This window comes from Labrus bergylta, chromosome 24 (assembly GCF_963930695.1).
Source record: "Labrus bergylta chromosome 24, fLabBer1.1, whole genome shotgun sequence".
In the NCBI taxonomy this organism is placed as follows: domain Eukaryota; kingdom Metazoa; phylum Chordata; class Actinopteri; order Labriformes; family Labridae; genus Labrus; species Labrus bergylta.
The window spans coordinates 1,243,521-1,257,096 of NC_089218.1; the positions used below are offsets into that span (position 1 = coordinate 1,243,521).

At 41.9% G+C, this 13,576-nt stretch overlaps 1 protein-coding gene and 1 non-coding gene across 4 annotated transcripts in view; both read right to left on the minus strand.

Moving 5' to 3' along the window:
- The window catches only part of LOC110000001 (FERM, ARHGEF and pleckstrin domain-containing protein 1-like), a 55,517-nt gene extending 43,086 nt beyond the window's left edge, over positions 1-12,431 (minus strand). For 2 of the 3 annotated variants that reach the window (XM_065951827.1, XM_020655204.3), the window contains exons 1-2: positions 12,153-12,431; positions 5,610-5,838 (exon numbers count right to left, since the gene is read on the minus strand). In XM_065951827.1, the coding sequence (XP_065807899.1) occupies positions 5,610-5,783 (174 nt within the window). In that variant the 5' untranslated portion in view covers positions 5,784-5,838; positions 12,153-12,431. Of the gene's footprint in view, positions 1-5,609; positions 5,839-8,169; positions 8,299-12,152 lie in introns of those variants that run through there. The other variant, XM_065951826.1, reaches the window with a different exon arrangement.
- Positions 12,432-13,350: 919 nt separating this feature from the next.
- Positions 13,351-13,424, minus strand: trnai-aau (transfer RNA isoleucine (anticodon AAU)). Its single transcript has one exon. It is a non-coding gene; the product is annotated as a tRNA-Ile (tRNA).
- Between the last annotated feature and the right edge of the window lie 152 nt (positions 13,425-13,576).

The window sequence follows — 13,576 nt, forward strand, 5'->3', positions numbered from 1 at the left end:
TGTTCTTGTGAGAGGCATATTGCCAGGGTTTCAGCTGCACAATAAGGCAGACATACCAAAGGTTTGGAGAGGGAAAAGTGTGCCTCTGCAAAGAACAGAAAGGCCAGCTCTAAAATGCAAAGATCCTCCCTCAAAGTGATGAATTTATGCAGTTAGACCGAGAGAAACACAAATAAAATGGAAATGTAAGAATACAAATATCCATCTGTAACTCCAATGCTTCTTTTGTCTCTTCTCTATCTGCTCCTTCCACATGTATCAGTTACTCCTGAGGTGGCCGACAGCACAAAGGCCCATCCATTTGAAATGTCAACAGCTCCGCATCGCAGCCCAGAAGAAGTGCGTTGGTGCATAATGTGTGTGTGTGTGTGTGTGTGTGTGGGGTGGACTTGTAGCTCGTTTGTCAAAGGCCTTGGGGGAACCGCTAGTCCATCAAATGATGTCGTCTCTTAAACGGCTCTATCATCCTAATCCCCCCCTAGAACCCTCCCCCTTTCCTTTATAGTTCTGTATCTTTCCCCAAAACCACACACACACACACACGCACACACACACACACACACACACGGTCAGGAGCCATGGCCAAAGTCACAATCCAATCACGCAATAAATACCACACAGCGATCTTATTGCACTAAAACACGCACACCAACGCTAACACACAAACCTCTTTAACCTCCCCTGCTATCTTTGTTTTAAGCTTCCGGCAGCGACTGAGAGGGTCAATCTTGATGTGGATGTATTGGATGGCGCGGTGGGGATTAAGGTCAAGACCCCGGAGGCAAAATATTAAGCAATCTGACGCTGCTGATTGAGGGATTAAAAGAGGACCCCACATGCAAACGTGAAAGGGAACATGCGGCACCATACGTGCAACCACTGTAAGAAGAAAATATGAATCATCCACACTTATTTGGTTCTCAGGGAGGGCAGGTCCATGGGGGGGGGGGGGGGGGCAGCTTTACTGGGCTCAACTGTTCCCCTGCGAGTCAGCACAGCTCCATCTTTGCCATCATGATGCTTTGCAAGTTAAAGCTGGAATATGACGGTGTAGCATGGCTGATGGAGCGACTTGCACATGCAGGTGTAATGATCCAGTAGAGAAAAAGAACGGTTCAAAAACCAAGGTATGTTAAAGACATATGATTAAAACACATTGTTTTATCCCACTGTTTTTGCAGGAACCAAAACATGTCATTTTAAAGCCACTGCTGGATTGTTTTGCTTTTTCTTCCTGGCCTCCGTTTCTCTGTGATGTTTATTCCAGAGGGGATAATAGTGTGTTTCATATCCTATCATAATGTATGGTATCATATCGTGTAGTGTTGCATTGCTCCTTTTTTTCGCTCCTGTCAACAAATCCAGTAAAAAAAAGGTTGAAAACCGAATTATTCTCCATGTATGCATGTGTATGTAGTTGCATCAGCAGTGAACGTTGGATTTATCACAATACAGTGCATGAACGAACAAGTCAACAGGTGCATGTTCATTTTGTTCTTTTTTTTGTTTTGTTTTTCTGAATCGCTCGATTGGAGTATTTTTTTTTTAATTGTCCGTTTATTTTATTTTATTGGATTTTGCATTTGTTAATGGTGAAGAATGGAGGTAGGACTTGACAAGCCTATTCTTCCTATCCCTTTCAAACGAGTCAAATGTGTATTATATTGAAGTTGGCTTTTTTATTTTATACAGATTGTTTTTCCATTTGTTTATTCATTTTCATCTATTTTTTTAATCGTTCGAAATAAAGAAATATAATAAGAAAAGAAACATGTTGTGGCTCTGAAAGAACATGATCCTGATCCTTTAGGGGGGTAACACAACACTTTCAGTTCAAATAAATGCATCTCATGCCTTCTGGATTTAGAGGATAACCTGTGGTATTATTTGAAACACTCCTAACTCGCCCTATTAGCACATTTGGCTTGTTTTTTCTGCCTTTCAAATCTATTTTTCTCCCACAAAAGGAGCACACATTGAGTATGTATTGGTTTCTGCGAAAACAAAAGCGGCCTAACACTTTATACTGTGCCTGAAGGCATCATTTGTAGACACAGATGGAGGACTGAAGCTGCTGCTGCTTTGCTCACGCTACACCTTGTAAGTAGATGCAGTATGAAAGAGGGTACTGTAAGACAAAAAAAAAAAACACTATTTGCTTGATTTTGCCACTGAAACTGAGCTGAGGTTGGAAACCTTAACTGAATCCCTTTCTGAGTGTTGCACATGCTACTTGGTATTTTCCATTTGGAAACAGGTGTGAGTTCCAGTAACATGAAGTCACTTGACCCTTTTCCCTCTGGTTTATTCTTCTCCACCACTAAAACCAAAACTGTTTCCTTTGGAACATCACAAAAGCTTAAACCTCACGATAAACCGAGAGACTCCGGGACAGGGAGGATGATTTTGGGAGGGGGGGGGGGGGTAAATCATACAAAAACAGTTCCTCTCTGACACATATAAACACTGCAGTATAATGAGATTAAACTGTGATAACATCAGATATCAAAGGACTGAGTCAACGTTTAGTGCTGGACCAAAGATGAAGAATATCATGTATCTGAGCTTGTAAGAACACCGCGTCGATGATGAGTATGTGAATGGATTCACTGTAACTAAATGACACTGGACCACTTGAAACCAGGTCAAAATAAATGAGTAACATATCTTCTCTTTTATTGTTGGTACATGCAAATACACACACACACACACACACACACACACACACACACAATGATAAAGACACACACTCAGAGCACATCGTCTTTAAATATTTACAAGGTGAGAGTGAGTGATGATGTTCTGCACTCACACACTCCTCTAACATGCTGCTTCTATTCCACATTAATAATGAAGCCTCACAGTGTGTGTGTGTGTGTGTGTGTGTGTGTGGTTATAGTGGCCACTAATGCAGCAGCCTATGTTTTATGAATGGAAGGTATACACAAGCAAGGTCAATTTCAAGTTCAGCGCAGAAAAAAAAGGAATCCAAATAAAACATGTCAGTGATTTTCTGTGCCTCTTCCAGTTTAAGATCTCCTGTGATCCAGCATGTCGCCCCTCATGGGAATCTGTCCCATACAGTCCGTTTACATAGTCCGCATTCCCAACAGAAAGCCTGAGGATACAGCTGATTTCATCAACAACAGAAACGTCATAACACTGCTTTGAGGCTGAAAGCCGAAGAACGCAGAGTCCGTCACACATGGAGCCAAGACGTGTAGTTGTGATTCAAGTCATATGTTAACCAGAATTATTGGAATGTGATTCACTCATACGCCTGAATCATTTAATCATGAATAATAAAAAAAAGTGATTTCTGGTTAAATTAGCCTGATTGAGATATATCACATGAACCCCCATTTTTTCTGTTTCTTTCTCTGCTCATTGGCTGCAACAGGCAAACCTGACTCAACTGTTTTCCCACTAAAAGGCAGACAAAAACAAGCGGCCTCATGAGTCTTTTAAAACACCGAATAAAAGTGATAATTCAACATCGCACTACAGTCGCTCAATTCAACATAACAACAGAACTGCAGCATGCCCAAGGTGTTATTTTAAAATGTGACATCAAATGATGTTTCGGGAACTTTACATTTTATTGCTCCTATTCCAAACCCCCCCGGCTGAGGTTTTGAGATTACAGGCCGAGTTAATGAGTAGTTCATTGGAAGGCCTGCTCTCCCCACGGTGAGAAAATGCCCCACAGAGTGCCGACGTTTACAGTGCGAGGCTGCAGGCTTATCTGTTGATTCACACGTTAGTCTACACCTCCTGCACAAACACACCGAGGGGCATTGAAGCAGGAAAAAAACGGATTAGGCGAGTCAAGCTAAAAGACAACAAAGCTTCACTTATTGCAGTGAATGTGTGATAAGCAATAAAAACAGAGGTGGGTTCACTTTCTGCTCTTTACTCCACCTTTTGCTCTTTATTTTTCCTTCTATCCTGCATTTTCTGCCTTCCTAACATTTCCGCTCTAACCTCCTGCTGCTTTAGACTTTGCTCTCTTGATTAAACCAAGGAAATATTTGTACATTTTGGTGTTTTTTTAGCCATGCTGCAGTCGTCGGATGATGCTCTCCTGTGGTGAGAGCACTGACGTCTAAACATGCTGCACAGAGATAGCATTTTAAAATCCTTGTGTGAGAAAGGCAAGAAGAAGACAGCAAGGGAGGCACTCCTGTCATAAACACAGGCTGCTGCTGCTTTGAGGAGAGCCGCAGCTTCAGTTTCCTTACTCCAATTTGAGAAAACATCAGTTTAGGAGGTTTGAAAAATTCTAAAAAAAAAATCACACATGCAGATGACACCCCTGAACCAAAATCCCAGCCCCTCCCGTCAAACTGTCCGCTCAGCTACAGGCGCACACATCCTCAGGCTCTGACACACTAACGACCACGTACATTCTTGGCATTTTCACAAGGGCCAATTACGGCTCCTTGAAAACTGGCAGCTCTGGATGTTCGACAAGCCAGCTGAGACATTGTGACTCTCTGGAATCCAACTTAATTATCATCACAAAAACTCCCAAATTCAGAGCCGATAATGCAGCGGCTGGTGTTTCTAAAAGGCGTGCAAATTGCCGAGGAGGGCGTGCGACCGACGTTTCTGTCAGCTCGCGGTATGCATTATTTCAAGACTACTCCCGGCATACCAATGCACAGCAGCACAGATGTCATTAAAGCAACTGCCTGTGAACCCTCCCAGAGGACCCTGATCTCTGAACAGCATTAGGAAGCTACCGTATACAAACACAGGCCTCCAACTCACTGACATGCAGGCACACACATGCAAATACTCAAAACACCTCATCAGAGTGAGGACTGTTTTGTTAGGCTAAAAAATATACAAATAAGTCTGTTTGTAAGGGATTCATCGGAACGGCCAGAGACAGATAGAGGACGAGTGAAATATGCAGATTTCTATCAAATTTGAACCAAAATCTGCAAAAAGCGATATGTGTGTGTGTGTGTGTATATATATATCATTTCTGCAATTTAGACCATGTGCAGGACATTTCCACATCAGGGGGTCTGCACAAAGATGTGGTGTGCTGTAAACTGGAAGCTGGCTTCGACCCCAGTTCCTGTGTCTCTCAGGGAAGTAGAGATATGAGATAAGGGCTGAAGGTAAATGGATCACAGTGGGCCGTTGTTTTCCAACCACAACTAGCAGTGGATTACATAAAAGAGTGAGGAAGGAGAATTTGAATATCAGCAGCTGTAAGCCACATTGCATGTCTTTTATCAGACCCCTTTGAGTATTTCTGACAAACTTTTTAGCTTGCAAGTAATTGTTCTGTGTGGGCTCTGCACAGATGTTGTGTCCCTATGCTAAATGTACTCACAAGGCTTTTATTCTACACAAACAACTGCATTAAACAATGTTGTTAACTTCAAACAAATTCTGCATCTGTTCAGCTTTGATGCTCTCGTTCTTGTGCTGCATATACGGCATTATTTGTTAACAGGTCGATATCTGCTGGTGACATCAGGCTCTACTTATAACCTAACATCTGTAGCACATCTGGATCAGGAAGTGTGTCGAACAGTCGTGGAACAACACATGTAGTCCGATCAGACAGAAACAAAAGACATTCCACTCACCGAAATTTGGAAGACTTCTTGTGTGTCATCGAGCATCTGAACCCTGATGGAGACTTGTCTCCCGGGAGGCTGTGTTGGAGGGCGCAGGCCCGGCTCCAGAGTGGACACCCCGAAACTGTCAGGGGCTCCCAACCTCTGCCCGGCTGTAGACGGCCTGTCGGCTGGTTCCACCATGGTGAAGGACGCTACGGTTAAGGCTCTCTTGAACCGCAGGAACCTCTTCTCAAATCTGGAGGAGAGAGGAAAGAATACTTTAAGATGTGTTTACTCAAAATGTAAGGCTGCAGTAAAAGCAGCAATGTGCTCAGGCTGTGATTTTCAGATATTTTGGGATGTCTTAAACACACAGTTGGCAGTTTAACACAAGAACGAATCAGCATTTCCTCAAAGAACCAAGCTTGTACAGGAGCCCTCATCCTAAGTAGAACAGTTGCATCACATCCTGTGTGCTGGTCGATTCTAAACAGAATTTTCCTTGTAAGGCATTCCTGTTTTCTTTTTATAGGGATGGTGTGGGTGTTCCACAAGCAAAGATTTTTAAGGGGGAAAGACAACATCACTAAGAGCATCAATGCTGCTTTCTGGTTAAAATGTTCTTAAATGTGTGGAAAAAAATATTTTAAAAATGAGTGTACAAACGTAGAAACAATTGCTTAGGGGGAAACTTTCTGCAAAATATGCTGAAGAAACGTGAGAAAAAACCGTCCACATTTGTTCAGTCTGGGTTTAATTGGCCCTGCACAATGTAAAAACCACCAGACATCCAGTCAGTCAGTTTTCAGCTGGGATTTGATTCTGGTCACGATGATGAAAGCGGTGTATAAACCACAGTATGACAGCTAAATTTAAAGTTCAGCCGGTGCACAAAGAGGCAGGCAGACAGTCTCACACCTTGCTCAGACACACTTCTCCCAGCTGCAGCACATGCAGGTGGGATTTACGGCGTTTCCTCCAAACCAAACACAGCGCTCTGTTTAAGACCAGTTCAGACTTGAATCAAAGCCTCACAAGTGGGGCAGATGAGATACGGTCTGAAAACACACAAAGACACCCCCCCCCCACTCCCTCTTCCTCCCTCTCTGTCCTCAACAGGCACAAACTTTTCAGCGCCCCCCACCTCCATCCCACACTTGATAAACCTCAACCTCAGACAATAAATATCCTCGCAGACGGTTGGTGACATCAGGGCTGGGGAATGTCTTAGAAGACAGTCGGGTGGGGGTGGGGGGGGGTGGGGGATACAGGAATGAACTTTGCTGACATGCAAACACAGCGGTGTTTATGTGCCTGAGTGCATCAAAACTCCATAAAAGAATCTCTCGGTTTGTTTTGTCGTTGCCTTCTCTGAGGTGAAATCAATGTTTTTGTCTTTGTTCCAGACACACCCAAGATGCTCAGGGTCTTTACAGGATTACTTGTCAATACATCAATAAGTCATTAGGGACCTACTGAACATCATGTTGATTAACAGGTCGTCAGATGGGACTTCTTGAAGGTTAAAATCCTCTATTTTCTAAAGCAGCACACACACACTGCATTCTTGATTTGGAAAAAATAGATCTAGACCAAAAAGGCAATAAATCAGTCAACAGAAGCTTTTCAATTAAACATTTTAAATGGTAACATCGAGTACAGCTGCTATAAAAAATGTATGATCAGTTTGAGTCATTACTAGAGGTTAAAAAAGTCATTGCTTTCTGATTGCAGCTGATTCATTTCCTCCTCTTTGACAGCAGACTGAAACTCTTCAGCTGGCAGACAGACCGGATATTTTAGGATGTTATTTTAGTCTTTTGGAAAAAACATTTTTTTAAGCTATTTTCTGAAACTTTAGAGCGAACGACTAATTGATTTCTCATGAAAATGTTATCCTTTAAAGTTTAATTGTTAGCTGCGGTCCTAATATTAACAGATAGGCAGAAACAATGACACATAGACTGTCATGGCTAAGTTATCTGTATGAAGATGGTTTGAGTATTTTATGTGTTGTTGATGGATTAGAAAACAGAGTTTGTTCGATATATCAGATTTTTTAAACTGGGCTACAATGGGACGGGGGCAGCCCATTGTTTATCTGAATAAACAGACCGGTGTAAATATTTGGGGACAGTAAGAAGGAAAGGAGTCAAACAGCCAGCTGTTCTAAGCATCCTTCAGTGAGGCTTCAACATGTCCACAGTAAGGTTTATATTTTAGGACTGAGTACATGCAGCATGTCATCAGGTTGATTTAAGGGCTGTGTGATCCCAAAGATTCCCAAAGAAATACAGCTTTCCTTTGCCCAAATCTGGAGGGAAAAAAGACGGGTGTATAATTTGTGGTCTTAATGAGACTGTTCCAAAAATCCACTGAGTGGCCGTCACTTTTCTTTGTGCGGCTCAGACAGGAAGTGGAATCACACTAAGTTAGAACCAGATTAAGATAAAACGTCGGATAGTTTTACGACAAGAAACTAATCCTTGAAGTCAGACACACTGGTTCCAACTTCTTCAAAGTAAGGATTAAATACATTTCTCCATAAAGGCACGATCGGAAATGACACAGCCGGCGACAAACTGACCTTTGACCTCAGTGTTAAAAGTAGAGCGATAAAAGTCTTCTTCCAGCATCTACCACAACAAAGAAGTATTGCATACTTCCAATGAAGTGTTTTTGCAGAACTCCTCATCTATGTAGCCTTTTATTCACAATCCCTCCCCTCCACCTGCACCTCTCTCCACCTCGGTGACAAAAGCTGAAAATGGAAACTGGAGCCGGGCCAAGGAAGTGACCTGCAGTCATAAAACGGGGCCTGACAGTCAGGTTACTCATTACACCTGTGGGAATGTTCCGTTTGTTCCCGTGTGCTACTTCCCCTCTGCGCTGAAAGGAACGCTCTGCTCTGTTGTTTGTCAGCATCAAATCTTTATAAATACTGTGAATGGCTGCTCGACAAAAAGCTCAACCTTTGCAGAGACGTTTCTTAAGCGCTATACATCAGTCACTAAACAAGCAGGTGCCAATTACCCTGATGAACACCTTCCTGCAGACAGTAGGGTCGCTCTGTGGTGAAAATGTCTACATACTCTCCTCATGATGGTTACATTTCAAGCTTTTTAAAAGTGAAACTTAAGTGAAATAGTCGCTTCCCACTCTAAGGTATAACAGGAAGTACAGTATCACTGACAGGGGAATTATTGACTAAAACCAAGCGGCTCTGAACCTGTCGTTAGGTTTTCTCTCTGAGGTCCAACAATTATTGTTTCATTCGTCTTATCGGGTTGACGTTGCTCAATGCTGGTTCCATATATCAGGAATATGTTTATTGTATTTACAAAATTAAAGTAACAGTAGTCTATAATCTTGATTTTAAAATGATAGGCTACTGAAGTCAAACTGCCCACTTTGTGAAGCTCTTGTAGCCTATTTCAACTCTAAAGCAGCCAACATATGCTATGTAACAGCATATCACCTTTGTATTAGGTCCTTTTGTTAGGTCAAACTGTAAAGTGGGCGAGCCTTCATCATGATGATGGGGAAGGAGAATAAACAGAAATTAAAATAGGCTACTGTTGATACTGTGAGCCGCGCTTCATAAACCGTGTTGCAATGTTTCAAGACATTGTCTAACTATTTGATATTATTGACCTAAAGGCTATTCATAAACGCGCAAAAAATGATTGTGATTGGAGGTCATATGTTGAATTTTCATTATAAAGTGGTCCTATGTTGTGTCATCAATCTTTACCTCTGACATTTGAAAAACTCAGGTCTTGCTTTGTTTTAAAAGTCAGGCTGAGACAGGATTTCCAGCATGGCGGCGGCTGACGATGAGCCTCAGGAGCCCCCTAACGTAGCAGATAGCTGAGGTCACTCAGGCTCACTTAATATTTACAGTGACTAAAACACACAAATACAAGATCATGAATCACAACTGCATCTTACTTATCTAACACTGGCTGTGTTCAGCTCTATTCTGGAGGCGTTTCACAACAAGAGAGTGAAATATTGAGAAGCAGAAGTTTCCTCCTGTCCTCAGAAGTGGCTCAGGGATTATACATGGGGTGAAGTTGAGCAAGAGAGGAATACAGAGTGAGCTGATCACACTGCAGGCACAAAGGAAGCCACTGTGGGAGCTTCTAGCAGCCCAGGCTTTAAATCGGAGGGACTGAGGCCTCTCATGCAGCCTTTGAACTGAAAGTTTTCCCAAGAGTTTGTAGTGAGGGGGGGGGGGGGGGGGGGGGGGCTCTGGGAATCGGATGTGAGCGTGAGTGTGTGTGCATGAGTACATCTTCAGAGAGAGGGCTCTAACTTTATCAGGCAGTAATCCGGTTTTAATCCTTCTGTTGTCAAGAAGTAATAATCAAGTCAACACACACAAATGGAATCATTACATAATCTGGGTTTTTATATTCACACATAACGTTTGCATAATGGGCAAGCAAAATAAATAAGCATGCATCCTACACTTTGATAAGAGGATTTTTTTTAAAGTGACAGGAAATGAAACCACAGGTCAAATGCAGCCACATCGTTAATTGTGTTGATGGGAACAGATTAAAAACACAGACACTGTGCTATGAAAGAGGATCAAAAGAAGGATGTGAAGTGAGGGGGGTTTCACTGCTACACAGCTAAGCTAACCAAATGTGTTTCAGTGTTGGAGATTTAGCACTAATCACTGAACATGATTGTGTTTATCTCATGATAATGCCCTCAAATCATCATTAAGTCTATTTAATTCAGAAAATCACTGAAGATGCATGTAAAAAACATCATACAGAGCATGATGGACTTCTATAAATATCTGGTTTTAACCGATCAGCTGTCTAAAAACACTAATATCTTCATTTGTTTTAAAGACAAAAGGAAGCAGCTAAATGTATTTTTGAGATGCTAAAGCATGTGGATCAGGGACGGGCAACTTTGGTTACAGCAAGGGGCCACATTCATTTAGTTCTCACTGCCAGAGGGCCAAATTGTAGGATACAAAGACGATTACAGTCTCAACATATACCAGTGATCAAATATTATCATGGACATATTTCTGGTTTTCATGATTTCATGGCAGATTTTGTCATGTGTTCTTCATGTTACCAATGAATTGATGTGTAAAAATTGACCTGAGGGCCACGTTGAGGGTTAATGGGGGCCGCATGTGGCCAGTTGCCCACCCCTGATGTGGATCATCAAGGAAATCTGCGCTTTCTTGGGGAGATTTCTGCAGGAAGATGTCACTAAAACATTGTGGTAAACTCTTAAATTGGAAGGTCATTTTATCAGAGTGCATTAACTGAAGCTCAGGAAGAAAAGCTAAGATAGTGAGGATGTATATTCTCCAAAGGTCTAGGCCGACACATGCTTTCATTTCCTGTTACTTGTTGACATTATTGCGCTCAGCTTTGAACAAACAGCTTCTGAGTGTATCCAACTGAGCTGAAAAATGACACCCACAGGCATCTACTACAACCTGACAAGTACAGGTGAAGCCGAGAAGGCGAGACCAATGACTTGCGCTTGATCGTACGTTCTATCAAGGTGACACTCTCCACCCCGCCGAGCCATTAAGCTGCTCTACTCCCCTCAGGAGGGGTCACTACGCTGAGGTTATGAGTGTGCAAGAAGGTGAGGAACAACGATCGTCTTGGCTGTGATATTGATTGTGAAAGTGAATGCAACCAGGAGCAAGGTAATAAGGATCATGGGTGCTGTTCCCCCACTGACCCTCGCTCTGAAAGGGTGGGGGGGGGCAATAAGAGCAGAATCACCCTTCAGAGATCAATAAAAGGAATTGTCACCTCATGGGTGCCATATGAAGAGTCTCCAGTGTGAGGGGACAAAAGCATTGAGCCATTTTCTGCATGCACAAAGCAGCTTTGTCAAGATAAATAAAACAGACACTCCTACATAAAGCTCTAAGAAAAGGCACACACATAAGAGTACAGTTGGCAAGAGTGCAAGCGCCAGGATGTAGGTTAGCAGAGTAATCCTTCAGCCAGGGTAAAGATGTCAGTAGGCTAAGGCAGCCACATCACACCCAAAAGACAGTGTGTGTGTGTGTGTTACCTGTGTGTGTGCTCAGTGTTACTGTGCATTAAAAATGACAAGCCCATTGTGAGGTATGGTGAATGGGAAGGCTGAACCAAATATCAAAAAACACACAATATAAAACATCAACTAAAGCAGCCGAGAATCCAGCTCAAACCTAGGATCCAAAAATTGGCAACTTTGAGGAAAATGTTGCAATGTGTGTGAATGTTGAAATGACTTCCTAAAGAAGGATATCTTGTTGTCTATCACGAAGCTTACAGCAAAAGAAGAAGCTCTGCTAGACCTCCTAAAGCTCAGCCGATTAGGAAAACGAACAGGCTGCTTGCAATCGCTTCTACTTAGGATACCAGGCTCATCAAACATCACGCACTGTCGCCTTAAGAAGCAAAAGCGCTTAAAGTCGAAACCAGTATCTGAATAAATCTGAATCTAAGTACATGTGCATTATAAAAAGGAGCAGAAAGGGGCTACGTGTAACCTCGCTTCATAAGCCGGATAGCATGATTTCCTTACCCCCCTCTCTTTCTTCAGAATCCACAGATTGTCCGTCTGTGAGAGCTTCTTCTTCTTTTCCTCAGTATTTCCTAAGCAGACAGTAAATCCCACACCGCGTTGTGTTGGAGTTCGGGTTGATCTAAAGTCCTCCTCTCGCAGCCGAATCGCTCCCTCTCAGGTGGGACGTGGTTTCTGCGCGGTAGCCATTGAGACAAATGTGGGGAAACCTCGCATTGAGCTTTCTACTGGAACAATAAAGAGCGACACACACACACACACACACACACACACACACACACACACCGCCTCCAGCACAGGCAGGCACCCCGGCACTATGAGTCAGGCTGAGGGACAAACAGCGCCACCTCATGTAAGTGTGGGGGAAAAAGGTTATGGAGCAATAAGGCTTCAGAAGATTAACATATTTCTACACAATACACAGTAACATAGTACAGTTAACATTATGTATTTTTTTATTATATGTTGTAACAATAGCAGAAATGTTTTGAAAAGGAAAGTAGTAGCCTATAAAAGGTGTTTAATGTTGCATAAATGTTAAGCATGAGTTGTTTTTTTTCTTTCAGTTTTCTGCATTTAATGTTTGCAGAGGTCAAGACTGTGAAAGTGAAAGGCCTATTTCTTATATAAATGTCTTTAGTGAATATGTTCCATATTATATCTAATTACAAATAGACTACAGGTGTGAAATAACCGCCTGGTGCCTTATAGCCTACTGCCTGGGTTATTGAAAATATAATGTCCTTTATTTAAAAATACTATGTTCCACTAACCCTATAGCCAAACGACCATGACCTACTGTAAGTAGCTCTTTTTAAAATCATAAACTTTTAACTTCACATTCATTTGAATTATGCCAATTAAGATAAGATAGATAAGATAAGATAATCCTTTATTTATCCCACAATGGGGACATTTACATTGTTACAGCAGCAAAGAGCAAAGACTGCAAACAGAAAGGGAACACGGTACAATTTAAAGAAAAAAGAAAAAAATACTAAAAAATAGATTTAAAAAAAATAGATCAGCTATTACTTTATAGAATCTGATTTTAAGTGAACATTTAAGAGGTTTATAGAATATCATGCCATATTTGACCTTTACAATAAAATGTTTAACCTGTACAATAAACAGCTAGAATACGTGTGACTTACCTTCAGGAAACTTGAGAATTAAAGAATAAAGAAAAAATCGTGGTTGGCCCGTACGGGGATCGAACCCGCGACCTTGGCGTTATTAGCACCACGCTCTAACCAACTGAGCTAACCGGCCATAGCAACAGCATCGTAATAATTGTTGATTTAAATTCCCAATTAATTACTAAACTATTAACTATTAACTAAAAAATAACTAGGACACCTTGCTAAACAACCGAGGTAACCTCCATTACACTAAAACACAAACTTTAAAGCGGGAATGACGTC